The sequence below is a fragment of the Fragaria vesca genome, linkage group LG6 (genome assembly GCF_000184155.1).
Source record: "Fragaria vesca subsp. vesca linkage group LG6, FraVesHawaii_1.0, whole genome shotgun sequence".
NCBI lineage: Eukaryota > Viridiplantae > Streptophyta > Magnoliopsida > Rosales > Rosaceae > Fragaria > Fragaria vesca.
Genome location: NC_020496.1, coordinates 30272593 through 30294138, shown reverse-complemented (window position 1 = coordinate 30294138; position 21546 = coordinate 30272593). Strand labels below are relative to the sequence as shown.

General features: G+C 38.7%; 4 protein-coding genes across 4 annotated transcripts in view; 2 read left to right on the top strand and 2 right to left on the bottom strand.

Moving 5' to 3' along the window:
- Nucleotides 1-734: 734 nt before the first annotated feature.
- Nucleotides 735-4907, top strand: LOC101294680 (protein decapping 5-like). The gene is made up of 8 exons (XM_004304098.1): nt 735-911; nt 1470-1570; nt 1816-1887; nt 1979-2950; nt 3269-3526; nt 4059-4232; nt 4336-4446; nt 4630-4907. The coding sequence occupies exons 1-8, from the start codon at nt 746-748 to the stop codon at nt 4777-4779; spliced, it is 2004 nt and encodes a 667-aa protein (XP_004304146.1). The 5' UTR covers nt 735-745; the 3' UTR covers nt 4780-4907.
- Nucleotides 4908-5494: 587 nt separating this feature from the next.
- Nucleotides 5495-7099, top strand: LOC101308898 (probable transmembrane ascorbate ferrireductase 2-like). Its single transcript, XM_004305981.1, has 5 exons — nt 5495-5788; nt 5867-5915; nt 6263-6462; nt 6548-6846; nt 7006-7099. Exons 1-5 carry the CDS (start codon nt 5642-5644, stop codon nt 7097-7099), a joined length of 789 nt encoding a protein of 262 aa, XP_004306029.1. The 5' UTR covers nt 5495-5641.
- Nucleotides 7100-7271: 172 nt separating this feature from the next.
- Nucleotides 7272-10231, bottom strand: LOC101308602 (translation initiation factor eIF-2B subunit delta-like). The gene is made up of 7 exons (XM_004305980.1): nt 9775-10231; nt 9564-9698; nt 9134-9483; nt 8290-9034; nt 8085-8181; nt 7944-7998; nt 7272-7676 (listed from the first exon to the last, which is right to left on the bottom strand). Exons 1-7 carry the CDS (start codon nt 10229-10231, stop codon nt 7614-7616), a joined length of 1902 nt encoding a protein of 633 aa, XP_004306028.1. The 3' UTR covers nt 7272-7613.
- Nucleotides 10232-10600: 369 nt separating this feature from the next.
- Nucleotides 10601-21546, bottom strand: part of LOC101308310 — a 59588-nt gene continuing 48642 nt past the window's right edge. The window contains exons 14-19 of the mRNA XM_004305979.1: nt 20228-20381; nt 17594-18410; nt 12630-12788; nt 12450-12550; nt 11592-11689; nt 10601-10882 (exon numbers count right to left, since the gene is read on the bottom strand). Of these exons, the coding sequence (XP_004306027.1) occupies nt 10788-10882; nt 11592-11689; nt 12450-12550; nt 12630-12788; nt 17594-18410; nt 20228-20381 (1424 nt within the window). The 3' untranslated portion in view covers nt 10601-10787. The remainder of the gene's footprint in view (nt 10883-11591; nt 11690-12449; nt 12551-12629; nt 12789-17593; nt 18411-20227; nt 20382-21546) is intronic.

The following is a 21546-nucleotide window of genomic DNA, read 5'->3' as shown; positions in this document are numbered from 1 at the left end:
TCTTTTTTTCGTGCATTGGATGTTTAACACAGCAGCAACTCTTACAGCAGCAAACCAGCACCAATAATTTTTTCAAGCTTCAAAATCTCACCTAGGCTGGCTCCGCCCCTGCTAGTGCACCGCAATAGAGAGCCCTGACAAATAGAGTTTCACCCAAAATTATCTTTTGTATGATAATATTATAGTTTGTTTTGTTATACTCCGTAATAAGTGAGCTTCGATAATTTAAGTAAATAGTAAATGGTGTAAGAATTTTATTTATGTAGGAGATTGTAAGTGTCAATTTCACATGAAACCTCCTATGCTCAAAAGTTTTGTTATACAAGGATTTCTAAAAGATACGGTGTACAAGTTATGTTTGATCATTCATTTCCAAATCATATTTCTACACCTTGTTGCTACTGATCATGGAAAGCTATTGTAAAAAACGGATTGATGACCAACATGAGCTCCTTGTCATGAAGTCGGAAAAACAGGTCACGGCTTACCAACAAATTTCGCTTAACTTGAGATAAGAAAACCTGAATAGACGATGAGAAAAACGGGCCGGGTTGCTGAATAATTGGGCTTGAGCCAGTTAACTTAAACCAAGAAAAAAAAAATTAACAAATAGAAGAAGAAAAAACAAAGAGAAAAGCAACCTGTGTCATATTGTAGCAGGAAAACAGAAACAAATTGCTTCTTTCTGGTTTGGTTTTGGTTTTAGAGTAGAGAAAGAGAGAGATTAGAAAAGAGAAGCACAGCAATGGCCGCAGCAACAGTAGAAGCTCAGCCACCCAGATCTTCATCAAATGGGCCTGCAGATTCCTACATCGGCAGCCTCATCAGCCTCACCTCCAAGTCCGAAATTCGCTACGAGGGTGTCCTCTTCAACATCGATACCCAAGAGTCCAGCATCGGTTTGAGAAATGGTATTCCAAAGACCCCGCCTTTTTTGCCTTTCTTGTTTTGGGTCTCTTTTGCTTTTGTGAATTTCATCTGGGTTATGATTGGAAATGGATTTGAGCTGCTTTCTGTGGTTTTGCATTTCATCTGTTTATGGTTTGGAAAGTGTTCATTGTGAAATGTGTGTTGTATAACGAGGAGTTTGTATCTGAGGTTGATAATATGATCATGGCTGATGGTAAAGTTTAGGTCTTTGGAAACTTGTAATGACATGCATGCTGGTGATAGGTTCATTGGCAATACATTGTTTGAGAGGTGAAAAGGAAAGAAAAGAACTTGATGGCTTGTATAGTTGTATTAAGAAATTTGGTTTTAATTGATTATGTTTCAGTGTATCAGAGAGTTCTGGAGGGTTAACAAATATGTTAGATTGCTAAAGCTTAAAGTCGTACTACATAATATTATAGAGGGATGGTTCTATAATATTATGTCCATGTCCTCAATGAAGTGCTTTTGAGATTTTGGATTTCCATGTCCTCAATGAAGTTAATAGGAATTCTGAGCTATAGTTTTATGCATTGCAGTAAGATCATTTGGAACTGAAGGGCGCAAGATGGATGGTCCACAAATACCTCCAAGCGATAGAGTTTATGAATTTATACTTTTCCGAGGAAGTGACATCAAGGTATACAGTATATTTTCTTTTGGTAAGGTGTATAGTGTATTTCTTTTGATAAGAAGGTATATAGTATATGGACAATGAAATCATATCCTTCCTGACTAAGGTTCATGTTCTTAATTCTGGTCTGTATTCTGAGGAAAACTCAATTAATTTGAATCTGGGATGCTATCAGAAATTTTCCGGGCTTATAGACTATAGTTTTAATTTGATTGCCTCAGAATGAACTCTTCTTTTGTGTATGGTTACAGGATCTGCAGGTCAAATCTTCACCTCCAGTTCAAACTAACACAACTGTACACGATGATCCTGCCATTATTCAGGTAAAGGAAACAAAATAGGCTACGCTTCAACAGATGCTTTTACCCAAACTCAATCCTTAGTCACTGATACTTAATTTAATTCCTCATACAGACTCACTATTCTCAAGCAGTGACTGCGTCAACAAGCTTACCGTCTTCTAGTATTGCGTCCATTCCAGATGTTAGTGCCTACACTCCACAGATGGGACTCCCTAAGCCACCATTTCAAAGCACTCTTCCAATGTATCAACCTCTTGGAAGTCTAGGGTCTTGGGGTTCTTCAGCCCCTCCAACTACAAATGGCAGTGGAATGCCCATGGCAATGTATTGGCAAGGATTCGCTGGGCCCTCAAATGGATTTCAACACCAACAGCAATCACTGCTTATGCCCTCACCCGGCTTGTCAATGCCACCTTCTATGCAACAACCAATGCTATATCCTACCATGAATGCATCATTGTCTGCTGGATCTTCTGGTCCTTCTATCTCTAAACCATCAGAGTCACCCTCTGCTTTCTTGACACCCTTTGGTACGGGCACTCCAAACTTGCATTCCCCTATGCTTTCTTCCCAGTCGCCTGCCCCTACTATGGGCACTCTGGGGGATTTGCAATCTTCTATGTTTCCTTCGAAGTCTTCTGCAACAGTTTCAGAATCATCCTCAAGTTTGATTCTTAACAAGGCTTCTCCTCAAACTCTTCCTACTGCTGCATCAAGTACTAGCTTGCCCTTGGTTTCACCACTGACTCCTGCTCTGGACAAAACTAACATCCTATTACCAGCCTCTGACAAGCCTAAAACAGGCCCTACTGCTGTAATGCCGCTAACATCTGAATCTGTGTCGTCCATGGCTAGGACATCAGGTTCAGTTTTACCTGAAGGAGCAATGCCTCCATTAGTAACCCCAGGCCAGTTTTTTCAGCCTGAGCTCACCATGGTATCTTCATCCCAGCCTTCACAAACAGCTCAGAGGGATGTTGAGGTAGTCAAGGTATCCTCATCAGAATTACCACCATCACCAGCAGCAGCAGCAAAGGATTCGCAGGAACCAATATTGCCTCTACCCGCACCATCCATTCCTAAGGTATTGCCCACATATCTGATGTATTCTTTTGCTTACCTTGTCACTTGCTGCATATTGATCAAATAAATGGAATGTAATTGCATGTGTATGGTCAAATTTCTGTTTGGACTTTGGAATTATTGCCATACGTCTTGACCACAACTACCTATCAAAATTTTCCGTTAGGGCAGAGAGTGACTGTAGAGCTCTTTTGTTTTGCATTCATGCTTGCCATTTACCTAAAGTTTATGAGTTTACTATAGTGGGCTTGAAAACTAATGCCCATATTGTCTAATCTCTCTAATGTAATGTTGTCTATTTTGCTTCACTTTATCCTAGCTGCATGGAGCTCATGCCTTCGGTCATCAAAGTTACAGAGGAGGTCGTGAAAGAGGAGGTCATGCCTTCAGTCATCAGAGTTACAGAGGAGGTCATGAAAGAGGAGGTCATGCCTTCAGTCATCAAAGTTATAGAGGGGGACGTGAAGGAGGAGGTCATGCCTTCACTCATCAAAGTTATAAAGGTGGGCGTGAAAGAGGAGGTCATCCCTTCATTCATCAGAGTAACAGAGGAAGTGAAAGAGGTAGAGGAAACAGGGTATGTACTTTTTCTCTTACACAATCTGTTTACCTATGATGTTTCACACCAACTATTATAAGAACCTGATTGGGTGGTTTTATAAATAGAGCGTTCGGAATTTTATAGACTTTTTTCCTATATTGTTTTCCTGCTATTGTTGATTTTACTGCTATTTTTATGGCAGAACTACTAGCTCCCACTAGTCAAACTATTGGAATTTTCATGCTTGCTGCTGAATGTATTCAATGGTTACCTAGGATGAAGTGTGAATATGCATATTTAGATTATTTCTTGTAAAAAAGATTTCTTAAGTGTCCTTTTGAGTTGCCACTTAGTGTCTGGATGCCATTTAAGGAGTACTTATGCACTTTCATGTGACAGCTACATGAGCACTCACCTGCAAACTAATCTTTCTTGCATTTCTTAGGTTATTCCAATCATCTTTTATTGATGCCTGTGATTTTGTGGTAAATATAATGTTTGTGCCTTATATAGACAGCACTAGTTCCAAAATGGAGCTTTTAATTTATTGATGATCATGCTCTTTCAGATTTCACGTCCTGTGACTAGATTCACCGAGGATTTTGATTTCACAGCAATGAATGAGAAATTCAACAAGGATGAAGTATGGGGTGACCTTGGTAAAAGTAATAAAGCTGTAGAAGATGGAGGTGAATCACAAGATGAAGAGGATGTCGGAGCTTCACCATGTGATGATACCAAGGTCTCTTTATCAGTCCCCTCTCTATAAAGAACAAAAAATATCAAAATGCAAAGAACCTATTTCATGACTGGAGTTTGTTAATGTGGAATCTCCTGTTTTGCAGAATGTTTACGTTAAGGATGACTTTTTTGATTCTCTGTCCTGTGATGCACTTGATCGTGGGTCACAGAAGGGGAGGACCAAGTTCTCAGAGCAAATGAGAAAGGATACTGAGGTATATATGTGCCTCCTCTTGAAAAAGGGAAAAAAATACTGAGATTATTTATTACAGTTTTCAGGTTATTTTTGAAGATTTTCTAAGAGTCATGGGATTTATTGGAGTCTTCATTGCTACTGCTGATGCCTTCCACTTGTATGAGTATTACTGATTCAAATCTCCTTGTAATTGCCATGCCAGACGTTTGGCTATTCTCCAAGGCATCGGGGTGGAAGAGGTGGTCGATGGAATGGTCGAGGTGGCCGATGGAATGGTAGTTATCATGGAGGTGGTTATGGCTATGCTGGACAGGGCCGAGGACAAAGCTTCCCTAACCGTGCCTCCTACTAAGCATTGCCTTTCAGTGCCTGCTGAGATGAACCTCAGAACTCTTGGTGTGCCAAGAGATATAGCTATGAAGGTTTAGTTTTTTGTACTTCTGGGCATTGTGCTCGCAATAAGATATTCTGGAATAGTCGTGGTGGCCGATAGAATGGTAGTTATCACGGAAGTGGTTATGGCTCTACCGGACAGGGCTGAGGATATTACTCTCTGAATCGTGCCGCCTACTAAGCACTTCCTTTTGGTGCCTGCTGGGATGAACCTCAAAACTTAGCAAGGTCTAGTTTATGTAGGTTTTGCAATACCTGGCATTGTGCTCACAGTAAGATATTATGAAATAAGTTCTCTATGTTCTACATGGAATGCGAACGTTTTAGCAGATTGATAGTAGTATCAGTCTCAATAAGCATCAATTAGCATGCACCCTGAAAACAATAGCAATGATGATCAACTAACACAAAAACTTTTATCTTATATATATAAAATGCTTCCAATTCTATTCTTTAAGCACAAAGAACAACTGCTGACGGTGGTCTCCGGCCGATTATGGGTCAGTGGAATGCCGCCGCAATCCGCCGGAGAGTCGGAGAGAGACGAGAGACGACTCACATAGTAAGTCCAAGGCAGTCCTAGTTTTTTTTTTTCTTAATAAGATGGGCCAACCAAGCTGCATAAGCCCAGTTCTCCTTACTCTTTTTATTAAAAAAACAAATTATTATTTTCTGAAGCTGTTTAGTAATGAAGCTGAAAACTTTGACCAGGAGCATCTCAGTTTCACTTTGATAATTCACAAAGGTTGAAGGAGGAGCAAAACCCATAAAGAGAAAAACCGATCCAAATCCAGTCGAAGACCCAAAATCAGAAAGAGGGAATGGGGGCGATTCCGGTAGTGCGGTTCCCGATCTTCCGAGCAGTGCGAGTTGTCGGAGTGGCAGTGGCCGCTCTAGTCCTCACCTGGACCATACATTTCCGGGGAGGCTTGGCTCTCATCTCTGACAACAAAGATCTCATCTTCAATGTTAGTCTCTTCCCCATATCTTCATTTTTCGACATTTGATAGTGTGTATGCTTCATTTTCTGTGTTATTGGTTTGCAGGTTCATCCAGTGTTGATGGTGATTGGACTTGTAATCTTGAATGGTGAAGGTAATATTCTCTTCATGTATTAATTAATATGGTAGAGTTTGAATGATGAGATTTGGTTTCCGGGCGTTGTGGAGTTTTGATTCATAAGTGTATTTTGCACAATACCAAGGGTTGTGACTTGTGAGAGCATTATGTGGAATGTTTGTGCATCCGCTAGTTTATAGTTTCATTTTCTTTCGAAATGCGAGTAGTACTTTGCTGGGATGATTTATTTCACACAAAAGGGTCTTGATTGAGTTGATAATCTGCATAGAATCTTATGCTCTGTCGAAATGGACACATGAAGTTATAGGCTTAGTGTGACTACCATGAATTACAACTATGTTGTGTTTCTTCCGTAATTGCAGCCATGCTAGCGTACAAGACAGTATCAGGAACAAAGAGCTTCAAGAAATTAGTTCACCTTACGCTGCAATTCATTGCGTTTTGTTTAAGCATTGTGGGTGTGTGGGCTGCCTTGAAGTTCCACAATGATAAGGGCATTGACAATTTCTACAGCCTGCATTCTTGGCTGGGTCTAGCCTGTGTGTTCCTTTTTACCATCCAGGTACCCTCGTAGCTACTGTTTTTCTTCAGAAGATGTGTTCAACATTACTTCCGTCCAGATTTAACCGTGATTCTATATTGCGCAGGGGGCTGCTGGATTTGTTACATATTGGTACCCAGGTGGCTCGAAAAATAGTAGAGCAAACTTGATGCCATGGCATGTGTTTTTCGGTGTTTATATATATGCACTTGCTGTTGTTACTGTGACTACTGGTATCTTAGAAAAAGCCACATTTCTTCAAGCCAACCATGTAATATCACGCTACTCAACTGAAGCTCTGCTGATAAATTCTCTGGGGATATTGGTTGTTGCACTGGGCGGTTTTGTTATTCTCGCGGTCATTGCTCCTGCTAATAAAGGTGACATTTTCAGAGAATCAACAGAGTAAGCAGAGTAGTACTATCTTGTAGTTTGCAAGCAGGCACTCTATATTGACTACAGGTCTAAAGAGAAATCCTCGTATCAAAATAACAGTTTCTGTTTCCTTTTGATCAGAGTTGATAAGAACTTGATGCTATTTTCATTTTTCGTTCGTTTTAATAGCCAAAGCAAATCATTAATTCTGAAAGAGGAATTAGAAGATCATGCTGAATCCCCATCACGAGCTATGGCGGCGCCTCATCTTCCAGACAAATAACGTCATTTGAATGAAGGCCAAATTGGCTCAAGAATGTACTACCAGATTATACGCCCAGGCTGAACTGAATAACGTATTACCATAGAGTGGAATTTAAACTTCGTCTCTTTGTTTTGGCATCTGAGTATTTTGTTTTGTTTATCTTTCCAAGCAATTGCTAGACAAATTAACACGAAACCAAATCCAAATGGACATTTCAAGTACGCTTCCAAAAATAATCCGAAGAGAAAGCATGAAGTATTACACAGCTGAAGATAGCACTTCAGAATGACCTAGGATTGGTACATGTGATCAAATTATACATGCCTCAACTTAAGCATGCAAAACTTTGCAATTCAGATTGACATCAATGTTTGTCACAAGTCAGAGAGAACAAAAGGTAACAAAAAGCTTGTCACTGTCTGAATGTTAAAGGCTGCTGACACTGAATCTCTACGTTGCAGCATGCCTACAAATTTCCGGAGGACTTCATCTATTGTGATTAATTTCCATGGCATGGAAGCACTTTGAGTGATCACATCCATAACTGTTCTCTTCGGTATTCACGGACGATAACAGGTACACTTGTAGGTGGAACCTAAAAAAAAAAAGCAGAAATAACTCATTTTTTCATATCGCAAGTTTTGAGTAGACATGCTTCTTAAGCAAATATAACATGAGAACGGGACACAATCTCGTGAGCCGTGAGTTGTGGGAAGTTTTAACAATATCATTTCTGTCCATGATCTTGCTTCACAATATGCAGAGGCTAACCAGCAAGTTCAAAATTCACAACCAAAGAGTAAAACTCTAACTGCTGAAATGGAACTTGAGAACAATTACTTGAAGAAAATAAAATATTTACCATGCCATAATCTGTGATGATCATTGATACATAATCGGAAGGCAGCGCGTCATAACTGCCGATAACAAGTTAAACAGAATCGCCAAGTTAGTAGAGGACTTGGGAATCGTGATAGAACATAAACTAATTAACAGTTCTTACATCAGATTTAGAGGTTGAAGATTTTCACAATTAGCTTGATTATTCAAACAATTGATTTCCTCCATACCAGGAACCTTTGAAATCACATCTGGATCACCTGCCATAAGTGGTTACAATGACCTAAGTCAGCAAGCAACCGGAAAATGCGGTTTATCATAAACTGTTAAGAGTCACTATCACCAAAATTTAAGTCTGGAGTGCATACCGAGCTCATTAGAGCAAATTGAATCAAGCTGTACCCTTTCATGAAACTTATATGCCTCGCAGCATACTAATACGGGAACACGGAAAGCATGAGCTACCATAGCAACAGAAGCAGTTCCAACCCTCGAATAAACTGCTCCATTAGACAGAACTGAAGAAGCACCTAGAAAAACTCGAGTGACTTCATGCATGATGTACGAAGCAGCATTGATATGAGTGTAAGTACAGCTAATTCCCTTTCCCACCAACCTACGAAGTAAACGTTGCCCTTCAAGCTTCGGGCGAGAGTCGACTACCACTACACGAAATTGTTTGCCAAGCTCATGGGCATGTACTAGTAACATTTCAACTACAGTGGATGACCCATACGTTAGAAGAACATCACCATCCCTGATTTTTGTTACTGCATGCTTGACTATCACCTTATCTGCAAGTAATATCTTCTCACTTACAAACTGTTCAATATCTGACAGGAGAGATGCTTTAGCTTCTGACTCCGACAGAGTCAAAGGTAGCTTGGCAATTCGACTTTTTAGAAACCTAATTGCATTCCCCATGCTGATTGAAAGGGGCCTGCACTCAATTAAAAATGATACATAACTACTTATTTTTGCTGTCAAATCCCTACTAAGGTTTTTCTCAGGTGGTGTCGCGTAGTCCTTAATGGCCTCCTGAAAAGCTTGAAGCATGGCAATGCACCGAGCATTACCACCAGATATATCTCCAGTTAAATACTGTAACCCAACCTGGGAATTGGCATCAATACCAAAAGTTATACTTTATCGATCACTGTCATACATCATCTATCAAAATGTTCTAACAAGCTGATATAATCCTGTAGATACCTTATAAACTGCAGGATGCACAGGGTCAAGCTGGAAAAACCTAGACTCGAGATCAGGAAGCTGAGTCCCATGCTCATACTGAGGCAAATGCCTAAACAGCTCAACCCTGTTCCTCGCCTCAGTTTGCTTAACCACCGAACGCCTTTTCGCTTTCTCCACACGGCTCATATCATCATACTGCATCCGTGGAGGAGGGACCTCTTTCTTCCTTTCTTTCTCCACTGCACGTTCCCCACCACCACCCTTCTTCTCAGAAGCCGCCACAGTCGGGGATTTTGTAACCTTATGTGGCTTCACATTCACCGTAGTCGATGCTGCAGCACTAACAACAGAAGCTGCCTTTCCTTCACCTAACAACACAATGTAAAAGGAAACGCAGTCACTAAATTTGATCAAACAATAAAACAAGCCTATTGAAATCCATACGCACCTTTCGCAGCCGCCTTAGCTGCTCGCTGAGCCTCCTGCATTGCGCGCCTCTCGGCTTTTGTGGTCTTCTCTTTCAGTGGCTTCGAATTCAAGCCTTGCTCATTTTCCACTTCCACTGATGCATTTCCAGCTTTCTCTGCAATTTTCACTGCTTAAATTTCCAGAATTCACAATTAAAACCCTAATCAAACGAAACAGTGCAAACAGCTCACCAGAAAAGCCAGACGGAATCTTCGTCAACCCGGCGGCGGGGACGCTACTGGCCTGCACGGCCGCCGCCGAATCAAACCCCCTACCAGGCAGCGAAGACGACGTCGTCACAGCCGCAGTGGTCCGAGCCGGATTCGACCGGAGCGGGCGGCCCGGCGAGAAAGCGAACTCGGCGTCGTTGTAGGAGGAAGCGGCGGAGGGGGAGGAGGCGGGGAAGAGGTCGGAGGGGATGTGAGAGTCACGGCGGCCGGGGGAGGCGACCGGAGGTAAGAGAGCGGGACGGACGGCGGCGTCGGAGGAGTGACGTGGCGGGGGGATCATGACCGGAGAGAGGGAGTTGCCGGAGGGGGAAATGTTGGAGACGGGAGGGGAGGAGGAGATTGGCTCCGGCACGGCGAAGAAGCCGACTTGCCGGACCTTCGGGTCGCTGACGGTGCGCGGTGGTCGCCGTGGGTCCATTTGAGATTGAATCCGAGGGTTTTGAAAAGTTTGGGGGTTTTGGATTTTGATAGGGGAAAAGCTTCAGTACTATATAGGGAGAAAGACCTGAGTTTTAGAAAACGGGACCGGTAAAAACCAGAAGAGTAAAAACCGCCGGCCGATTTTCGTTTGTTTTTTACATTATCGTCAGAATTTTGGACGGTTACGATTTGTCGATAGAGAATCTTGGGTCAAAAACAAGATATTGAAGATTCTTTCAGAATCTGATTCCATACCTTCAATCTGAACTGAATGTATGGAATAACAAAGCTATAACCTGCTTTGGATCAACAGGGCAGGCAGAATTGCCTGCGTGTTATAAACTGAGAGATTGAGATAAAAGAACCGGAACTAAAGTGCAAATAAGAATGTATTCGGATAGATGATATGATATCCAAGATTACAACGTACACAGGGAACGCTACATATCAGAAACGATGTTCTTAAGTTGCGTATGTAAAAGCAACATTAACATAGTTTGTATAGATACGAATGACAGGAGCACAATGTTACTAATCCCTCGTTCGCTCTTCTTTCAGTAAAAGGCAACTGGACCCTTGGAAAGTCCAAGACGAACTTCCATTGCATGATGAGCGTCTAATGGCCGGACAGTCTCAGATTCACGGGGATCTGCAATTAGTACCATCAAACATTTAGGAACCAAGAAATTCTAATGAATCATCATGTATACTGCTAATGAGAGACCTATTCATGTAGATGTTAATGATTAGGTAAACTGTAACAAAATGAACTATTCCTTTTCCATATTTATTTAGAAGAAGTTGTTACTCTTTCAAAAAGAAGTTCTAACTGCAAATGTACAGATCAAAAAGTAAATTACTCGAGTTTTGCAAATCTAGGCAAGTCGAACTTCTAAAAACTTAAACCATGCAGGCCCACTTGAGGGGATACTGTCACAACTGAAGTCGGAAATCGTCATTTTCACTTGGAGAAGTTCAACTGATTACTATAATGAAAATGTAGGACAAGAAACTTGTTTTGTCTATAGTTTTTCATAGATGAAGAAAAAAAAAATGAAGGGAACTAAGATTCATGGAAAACCAAACGATTAAGAAAGCCAAGGCTACTAATTTTGCAACTATGTCTAACTCACAAGGACTTGAGATTATTAGACAAAAGCTTTTCCTACTAGGACAAAAGAATTAGAAGAGAACTTCAAATGATTTATCTTCTACAAAGAACTGTTTGGGAAAGTCCAATATGTGGTAACAATGAGGGAAAACAATTGTTCATAGAGAGAAAGATGAACTGTCACAACATATAAGATTGGCTTTTCCATAGCTGTTGTTCAAAGGTTGGTTCATGAAAGTGTTCTTACCATTCATGTAGTCTTCAAAACCAAAAGAATCCAAGTCTCCTGTCAGAGACTCCAAACCTAGCATTGAAGAAGGTATGGCTCCAGTAGGCCTCTGAAATCTGCAACCATTTCAAAGAAAAAAAATGGGGACTCAAATGTTACTCCCCATTACATAAACAGTATAACTACATAAATAATTTACAAGATAGTAATATGCATACTCAACTTTTGTAACAAAAATTTCAAGCATTGTAATATCAGGTCATAGAACTACACCCACATACACTTTCTGTATCACACAAAAACTTGACAAAACAATTTTCCAGGTCTCCAGCCAAAGACCAAAGATTACAACTAACAAGTAAGCACACCAAATACGTAAAACCTCCATCTCAAATAAAAACATCTCAACTGATATGAGGTTGGTGGGTTCCCTGTATTTTTCATGCACAATCTGAATCACTTTCAACAGACCATAAATCATACAGCACGGTGACAAGACCACTCAGCCAGGTACAAAAATGGAGGATAAGTTGGAACTTCATCAGATAATTCCAAATTTCACCCAATTTTCAGTTATTCATCGAGATTAAAACACACATATAGCAAAACCTAAGAACACAAAGTGTATTAACTAGAGTCCTGATCCAATAGAACTTAGCTTCATCCTCATTTAGAAGCAAATCCACGGAGTCTTACACACTAAATATGAGATTTTCCGGGACAAAAGTTTATCTAACCAATTCAATCCTCTAGTCATATTAATCACACAAATAACTTTGTCACGCAAGTTAACCTAATCCTAATTGCCAATACAATCACAAAATCAAACTAAATCCTCACATAAACACAGTAAAAATTAGTGAGGATTTGCCATACCGAGAAAGCATTTGCCTTTCGAAATCCATCCTCATCGGAAACGCAGAACCATAAGTGTTGGTCAAGATTCTCCTATCCATCTCCTCTTGCATCTTCTTCGTCTGCAACCCAGCAAATTAAACAATCTCAAAACCCTAGAAATTTAAACCAAAACCGAAATTCACAGGAGGAATTAGTTACCGATTGGTGAGCAGATTCGACTGGGTGAGCCCCAACGAGGTTGCTCTTGACGCTGTTGAGACCAAAACGGAGCGTATCGTTCTGGATCCCTCCGATTTGGTGCTCAATGTTCTTGGGTGCCTCCATTCTTGATTCTTCTTCGGCTTCGTTCTCTGCAAGTTAAGGTCGCTGCAGTAGTAGTCTATGCCTTTTTTTTCCTCAGTTCAATTATATATAGGAGGGTTTTTTTTTCGTTCCCAGCTATTCATTTTTGTAATGGGTCATTGGGTTTTGAGGCCCAACAATGCATGGGTTGGAGCAGCGGTCCAATATCCCCCTTGGGTCTAGGTTCCGACCAATTGTTTCGGGTCAAGTTTTTTATTTTATTTTTAATTTTTTTACATAGTGATCAATTTCATGATCCTTGCCTAGTTACGACAATTAGACCGGCTCTATTTTTACCATTTGATCCAACAAGGGATGGACAGATATCGGATTTGGGGTTTGTGAGAATAAATCACACACATATCTAATTGAGACGCGCACATTACACTACGAAATGTATGAGATTTTTCTTACTATGAAAAGGAATGCATGCATGAAATTAATGAAAGGGAATGCATGCATGAAATTACTATTATTGGAAATTGAGTATGTGTTTTCTAACTAATTAAGGACAACACTTTTTGTGATATGCCTTTCAAGTTTTATTAATTGCATGCAGGTCTTGTATAATATAAAATCAGATCGATTTTTACAAGTGCATATAGAATCAGATCGATTCAATATCACAGATCGATGTAATAGTAACATATGAATCACCTAGCTAGTTAAATAGTTGTTAGAAAACGTCATCTTATTCACTTCTTTTGTGGTAAATTTGAAAGAGCCAGCTAGCTAGCTACGTTCTTTATGAAGAAAAGAGAAGAAAAGTAAGTACTGCAGCAGTACTTGACCTAGCTTGTTGTGGATTAGCCAAACTAGCTAGCTACTAAAATAATTGGTCCAGGAGTACTATTTACCCAATGAAATTTGCTCTTTTAACTAAAGTCATTGGGACTTAAAGAGCTAGCTAGGTTTTGTTGAGTTTTGTATTGTATATGGAGCATGGAGCATGTCCTTCCTGACCATCTACTCAGTTTTATATTAGATTTTGTCTTCTAGATTTTGTTGGGGAATTTATATCATACCAATAGCTTTGAGCTAGCTATCAATTCAGACTTCAGATCATAACCACTCCAATATATCAATATATATATATATAAATACACACACAATATATATGTGTATCGTACTCACAACCATATCACCATGTCCGGAGTCAGAAGTCCAGAACTGCCAGTTTAAGAGAGAAGAAAGAAAGAAGAAACTAGTTCTTCATCTATCAGTGATCGCCGTCACTTCCACTATTGCAGAACTGTTCATCTTCTTCATCGTTGGGGCTGTGTGTTCTGTACATATATTACCTCTCTAAAATGATCAAGGCCACTGTTCATCAGTCTCTTTCAGGTAAATGTCTACAGTCTGGTTTCATCATTTCTTTAGCTCTTGAAATTTTTAGGCGAGCATGCATGTTCTGTCTTTCATTTTGCTAAAGGAAGCTATACTGATTTTGAGTTCTCATGATTCATTGCCTCACAATAATACACTAGTTGCCCAGCCACAGCTGTGAAGTCTTCAAACCTCTATATAACTTGAGCTTTTACTCTTATAATGATGATGCCGGTCTTGTTGTTTCTTGCTGGTTTCTTTTTTCTTACATGAAATCAGAAGCTGATGAACTTTGTTCTTCCTTTTCTCTGGCAATTGCTGTTACCTCATATCAGTACTACTGACTATAGCTATGAGAATCATGCGCATGCTATCTGGTCTTTGTAGTCTTAAATTATTCTGTTGCGTGTTTATTCATATCCTACATGCCAAAGAGAGCTAAAAATAGTCAGGATATATGCGATCATCTTCAGAAGAAAAGTAGCAATTAGCCTGATTGAAGCTTTAATGCCGGTTCTGACCTGAGGTTGGTGTTAAACAATTTGTGCCTCCTAATCTCCTATTAAGTATTTGAAGAATTTGGGGCTTCAAGTATTAGACAGACATGCATTAACACTGAGTCATTGATCAATGAACGATGGTATGGTTTTGGTTCCAAAATTCGAGTACTTAGATAGCCCTTAAACTTAGTCGGGCATATGTAGGGGGAAAAAATAACACTAGCTTTGTTTTTTTGAATGAATATATCAAAATCCAATTAAAGTATCTACAAATATTATAAATATACTAACCGAGGTTAATTAAAATAGAGACGATTAATAGCGTGCAAGAGAAAGATATAGAAAGTGACCGGCCGAGGCAAAAGTATATATATAGTGTACGTAACACTTTAGAAACAATTAGAAATTCATCCTTTAAAAAATTCTACAACATGTTAACTAATGACATACATATATAGTAAAATTATCACTTTTAGGACTTAATTACAGAAAGAAAAAATGAAAAAAAAAAAAAAAAAAACCTTAGCTTCTTTACCTGATGAGGTCAGTATTTTCCTTAATCAGGACTTTTAATTTCTTAGTTGTCACATTAGTACTCAAAGTGGTAACACGAACCTTCAAAATACTACCGTTAATCAAAGTAAAAATTAAGTTACAACTAGAGTCATCAAAATGATGAAATGATCCCTGAGCCCCTGAGAATGATAAATATTACACATAGCTTTACTAACCTTTGATAAAAGTAATTATATTAACACAACGTAACGTACTTAATTTTCTACATTATGCATGGTATGGAAAATATTAGCTAGGTAAATATCATGTACGTGTATAGTGACAGTTGTAAAATTTCCTAGGTATGTCTAAACAGGCCCTCCAAATGTGTATCTTCGCTTTACTAGGTATTTTAGTTTTCCACAATTTTTTCCAAAAATTACATCCCGCATTAAGAATTAGAGGGGAATTAACTAGAGGAATTGAGAAAAACATACCTGTAAGACGATTTGACTGAGAAATGTCCATCCTTTTCTAACTTCCCACATCATGGATTTATCTTCTTTTCTTTTATCAGAACAATTCATTGATTTATCTAGAAGACTAAAATTCTTAACTTGTATGGAGTATTTCTGGCATATATGACCGACCATGCACTTGATGTTTGTTTATCTTTCTTATCAATTAAAGACTGTGCATATGCTCTACCTAATATACTAGTCATTTAAAACAGTGCAAACCAATTAAATCAAGCTATATATACTAATCAGTTTTCTAGAAAAGAAAGAAAATAAATTTCATTAGGCAATGCAAAATAATTATTTTTTGCTGGATGATTGTAACTAGAAACAGGAAGTCGATCTTCTTGTACTTTAAATCAATTTAATTAACTTTTTGCATACAGAGATGGAAAATGGAAATGATGAAGAACTGTGATTGTTGTGCAGTACTAACTAGACATTGTTCCCTGTTGAAATTAAAAGAATAAAACATCAAAATCTTAACTATCTTTCTCATCACGACATTAAACTTCAGAAATCATGTATAGCCTCCCATCTCGTACAACCTTGAATCCCTTAGTGTATAGTGATCTACTCATTCAATGGAAGACGATAGCATTCAGACCAAAAAAAACACAAGACAGAAACATATCAGCTAGGGAAGTTGAATAATTAACATTCAATTTTCCTCATGTATTTGTCTTGCAGATCCTCATGTACATTGGATACTGGATAGCCAAAACCGACTGGACTAACCCCACCCACCCTCCACACACCCCCCCAACACACACACCCACACCCACACCCCACAGAAACTACATGCAACTGAAAAGAGATCTAGAGGAAGACCTAATTAATCCGAGAATTAAGATGGTTTTTGTAACATTTTCACTTCCCTAAAACAAGGAGTTCAATCGATACATTTCAGATAGTGATCCTTTCTACTGGACTGCGTATGATACAAGTTGCTAAGCTTTCTCATGCCAACATTCATGTTATCTATCAATTTTTTTTTAAACATTGAACAGCTTTATATGTATTATCATGGACATCATTACCTTGATTAGGTTGGTAATCAACTACTTAGCTTCTTATATACTAATTGATCTTTGTTTGATTTGATCGCTTGCTACTCATATATGCTCATCTGGACAGAAAATTGCAATTCTGGTGAACTTTTAATCTAAGACCATATATCCCTAGCCTGCTCAAACTCTATCTTAAGGTGCATTTAGATCCTGTTCAAATTTAGGATTTATTAAGGCTACTGGCGGTTATCAATCAAACTATGCTCGGTCCGTGTGAAGATTACTCTTTACAAATATATTCATTTTCCAAATCGTGTATATACTACAAATGTTAACAAATATATGTTTTTCAAATTAATACGTACATATATTATGTCTAATGTTCTTTCAGTTAACCTTTTTTTTTTGTAATTAATTTGGTCTTGTTGACAAATTAAAATCTGTTCTGAAATCACTCTATCCAAAATAATGAAGCAGTAAAAGCATTTTACTTCAATACAGCTTTCTTTCAATTCATCAGTAACCATATTTTTCATTTTATTTTTGACTCATCAGTCATCAACTTGAGTGAATGAACTTGAAAGACATATATGAGCATCCAAATGGAGCTAGGTACAAGCATTAGCATGAACATATATTGCTTACATCTGTTGGGTTTGCAAATGATCATTGTAGTCCTTTGATTTCTGCTAGCCTCCCAAATGATTTAAAACCCTGCATGTTAACAGATAATTAAATTGTATAAGTCGTGCGTCCTGCATATATATATAGTTTATGTCAAAAGAAGGGGCGGGGCATAAAAGAGAGGCAAAATGTGTCTTTAACACTCTTATACCACTAGAATTGAGATTCATGTTGGCGGTAATGGCACATATGCTAGGGCATGTGAAGACGCCGCTGTTGATGTCCCAATTTGGAGATATTGCACTTGGAAATTGGATATTAATGTGGCTGCAGCAATTTGAACTAACTTCCATCCTCTGGGGGTTCAATTCAAGGCTCCGATCCGGATAATTTGAACCTGACGGCGCCTTCAGCTTTCTTTTTAGCGCAACAGATTCATGATATTCAGTTAGGACGGTACTACCCCGTTCTTGATTCATATCTGCAGGTTCAAGATCATTGAATAATCTCAAATGGCTACAGATCTGAGGGCTCCTCTTACTAATCCCGCACATCTTCTCTCTTGTTCTCTCTCTTGCTCTTGCTCTAGCCTTTGCCCTCTCCTTCATCTTCCTCATCCTCTTGTCTAAGTTGTCTTCCAAAACAACATCACACTCCGAAGTACTAGAAGACGAGAAACTGTTTTTGCACTTGCTCTTTTCTAGGTCTTTGATGGCGTTTTTGGACTTGCGGAGCAACCACTCTAGGGTTGTGCTGGCTTTGTCAAACCCTAGCAAGTCTTGGAGATCGAAGAACTCACGGGCAACATTGATGGAGAGTCTTACCCTCCGATCCCTAAATCCCTGGGCCGTGAAGATCTTGCTGTGCCGGTCTTTCTTCACAGCAACCACCGGTACTTGCACATCCTTGGAAACAAAATAGGGATGAGAAATATTATTAATATCATAACCATAATGCTGCCGGTAGTCACCAGGTGATGGTACGATCGCGTTTGATGAATCTCCTCCGAGATTGAGCATAGTACTTTCCGGTCCGGGGGGAAGAAAACTATTGTTTACTAGGGAAAACTGATCTTGGTGAAGGCCAAAAATGCCTCCAGGTGTTGTATTTTCTTGAGGAAGAAGAGGGTGGTGGTTGTTATGAGAAGAAGAGGAAAAGGGAAAGCTATAAGGTGGGAAAGGATAGAGAATGCCGCTACAGCTAATGTTATTATTGCTGGAAGAGTGCATGATTTCTAGTTTGGATAGAGAGATGTGCTAGCTTTGCTTCACGGCTACTAACCCTTTTGATCCATCTTTTTCAAGATTACTCTTACAGAGTTACACAGTCACTTTCTCTGAGATCGACCTCATGATGAACTTAAAACCAGCTTCTTTTTTAAGAAGGAAGGAAGATGAATGAGTTAACGGTAGTTGAACAGATGAGTACAGTTTTGGTGTGTCCCTGTTGTTTTGCTTTCCTTGTTATTGTTTTTTCCGGTTAAAATTTTCTTGGGTAGGGCAACTCTGCTGCTCACATTAAACAGAGAGACACGTCCTGGACATGTATAGGGCATCAAATCAATAGAGGACAGATAGCTCATCAAATTTGTCATCGAGTTGATTTGACGTAACCTATCTCATAGCTCATTTACTTTTTTACAGTTTTATGACAGGTAAAACATACATTAATAGAACCAGTTAACCAAATCGATCGAAGTAGTACATACATCAAATCATCAATACATGTATAAACGCAAGCAAAGATCTACATTACTCATTAAGCAATAAAGCTCTAAAGTCCATAATTTAAACAAAAACACTTGGCCTTCTAAAGCTTTTACAGGCCCTAATATTCTAAAAGGAGGAAACATGGACTCAGTTGCCAATAGCAAGTTAGCAACAAAAATATTCCAAGTTCCACTTTCCCATTCCAAAAAATGAAAGAGATAATTTGTACGAGTAAGAATTGCTTATGAAATTGAAGATATGGAAAACAACCAAGCTCACTATGAGAAGCACGAATGGTTACCTATGATGCATTGATTGATACGGATACGGTTACGGGACACGGGTACGATACGATACGCAGATACATTTTTTTACTAAAAAATAGGATACGGGTACGTTTTGATATATATATATATATATATATAAAATATAATATAAAAATGTATATAGATAATTTTAATCAAACTATTATTTTCAAAAGTTACAATGATAAATAAATTCCAAATAATCTAAATCATCTAATTAAAGAAAAACAAAAAAAAACAGATTACAATATTCAATTGTAATTGTGGTCTGTGGAAGTATAGTGATTTCAATAAACTAGAAAAGATCTCACCAACTGGATAACAGCCAACAACTTGAGATTAGTGCTCTCTGCCTCTCTTACGTTTTCAAGAGTTCAAACCTCACGCACGCCTTCAAGAGTTGAAGCCTGACGCTACAGACTCGACCAAACCACCAAACTATGAATCCCTCACGAAGCACGATTCAAGCAAGAAGAGAAGAGAATCCATAAGAATTAATAGAAGAGAAGTCGAATGAACTAAGAGTGGCGTATTCCAGGTTTGGTTTTCACTACTCTAATCGTTAAGACTGTGTTAAATACCTAAATACGTATCAAATAACGTATCCTAAACGTATCAATTCGGTCAAAACCTCCCAAAATGGTCTAGGATACGTTTGACGTCTCTGGGTACATATCTGAGGCGTATCCCGTGAGTACCCGTATCGGGTACGGGTACGATACAGCATACTAAAATTTTTGCTGTATCCATGCATCACAGATGGTTACTATTGTTCATTTTCCCCACAGCCAGGTTTAGGTTAGTGTCGACCATTGCTTTTGGAATAGGAAAAAAAATGAACGTTTAGCTTTTCCGAAGGCCGCGAGTTCTATGTGATGCCCTAATAGTAGCAGTAGCTATATACACTTTCACGTGCCTGTGGCTCTGGGAAAGAGAGTAGTAACAATATTCAGAATTACAGAAACACCGAGTAGACTGGCCGGCGTGGAGACTGTCCCATCTACCGTCGCTTTCATCTATCTTTTTCTCTGGCTTTAGATTACTGGTTTCCCGGCAATGGTGGAATTCTCTTCTTGTTTTGTCTGCAATACAACTCTTTGGTCTGGTTTTTGCCAAGAGATCTGCAGCAATATAAAAAATAAAAAATTCAAAAACTCCTAATTAACAAAGCAATGATCTTCACCATTGTCTATCGTGAGCATTCACTGCTTAGAAAGCGGAGTTGACACAAGCCTATGCTAATTCTTTACGGCCGGGTTCAAAGTCGTTACTGGTATATATATCGTTGTATCATTATCAATGATTTTGAAATTGAATCTCTATTATAAGTATTATTCATGTAATTGTTCTAGACTCATTATGTACATACCGAAGAAATAATAGCTCATTCAGTTTATACGTAATATCTGTTATAAATGATATCATTTGTGTGGTTGTCCACATAATCATTTTGGTGTCATCATGTAATACTCGTTAGTTAGAGTCCATTATGTAATTGTGGAAATTTGTTATTTTTTTTAAATTTTTTTATTAAATAACTCACACATGCACTCTATATATGTCAATAAGGTTTGAACCAATGGCCTCAAAATTATTAGTTAATAATTTAACCAACCAAGTCACGGCTCACTGAGTTATTTGTGATTGAAGATCAAGTTTGAGTGGTCACCAATTTTCACATGAATGATCATCAAGTAAATCTATCCCTATTTAAAGGGAGCTAATGAGAATGACAACAACACCATATTTCCCCCATCTATTCTCTCTTAGTCTTCTACTATCTCTTTCTTACTACTTCTTCCCTCTCCATACACTTTAGTTTCTAGTAAGCAAGTTATCTCATTTTATAACACGTTATCAGCATGATCGTCTCTCGTATAAACTCTCGGAGACTCAAGGTTCCTATAGTCCAACTTCTTTTCCGAGTAGTACTCTTGATCTAGTGTTTAACTTGCTTATTCTTTATTGGAAAAATTTCAGTTTACTCCCCTGAACTTTAGGTCTAAAATCAGTCTGATATCTCACTCTATTTTTTAATCAGTTTCATCCCTAAACTTTCAAAATGACATCAATCTCGACCAAAATTTGAATCTCACGTTAAACATGACGTCATGCGTTGATGTAAAGCAGACAAGGTTAGCCCACATTTCAGCTAAAACCCTAATTGTGACCGAATGATTAAAATAGCCCTTGTTACGGTTTTCCCTCAATTACAACCTTCATTACACCCCAAAAGCATAAACCTAAAGATCAAAAACTTAATCCTTTTACCCTCTCTCTCTCTCT

Bases quoted from the DNA above. Each gene is read 5' to 3' on its own strand.
- LOC101294680 (XM_004304098.1), top strand. From the start codon at position 746: ATGGCCGCAGCAACAGTAGAAGCTCAGCCACCCAGATCTTCATCAAAT. The intron at 2,951-3,268 runs GTATTGCCCACA...ACTTTATCCTAG, and splicing joins CCGCACCATCCATTCCTAAG to CTGCATGGAGCTCATGCCTT. The intron at 4,447-4,629 runs GTATATATGTGC...TTGCCATGCCAG, and splicing joins AAATGAGAAAGGATACTGAG to ACGTTTGGCTATTCTCCAAG.
- LOC101308898 (XM_004305981.1), top strand. From the start codon at position 5,642: ATGGGGGCGATTCCGGTAGTGCGGTTCCCGATCTTCCGAGCAGTGCGA. The intron at 5,789-5,866 runs GTTAGTCTCTTC...ATTGGTTTGCAG, and splicing joins ACAAAGATCTCATCTTCAAT to GTTCATCCAGTGTTGATGGT. The intron at 6,463-6,547 runs GTACCCTCGTAG...TATATTGCGCAG, and splicing joins TGTTCCTTTTTACCATCCAG to GGGGCTGCTGGATTTGTTAC.
- LOC101308602 (XM_004305980.1), bottom strand. From the start codon at position 10,231: ATGGACCCACGGCGACCACCGCGCACCGTCAGCGACCCGAAGGTCCGG. The intron at 9,699-9,774 runs GTGAGCTGTTTG...TGAAAATTGCAG, and splicing joins GATTCCGTCTGGCTTTTCTG to AGAAAGCTGGAAATGCATCA. The intron at 9,035-9,133 runs GTATCTACAGGA...GCCAATTCCCAG, and splicing joins TGCATCCTGCAGTTTATAAG to GTTGGGTTACAGTATTTAAC.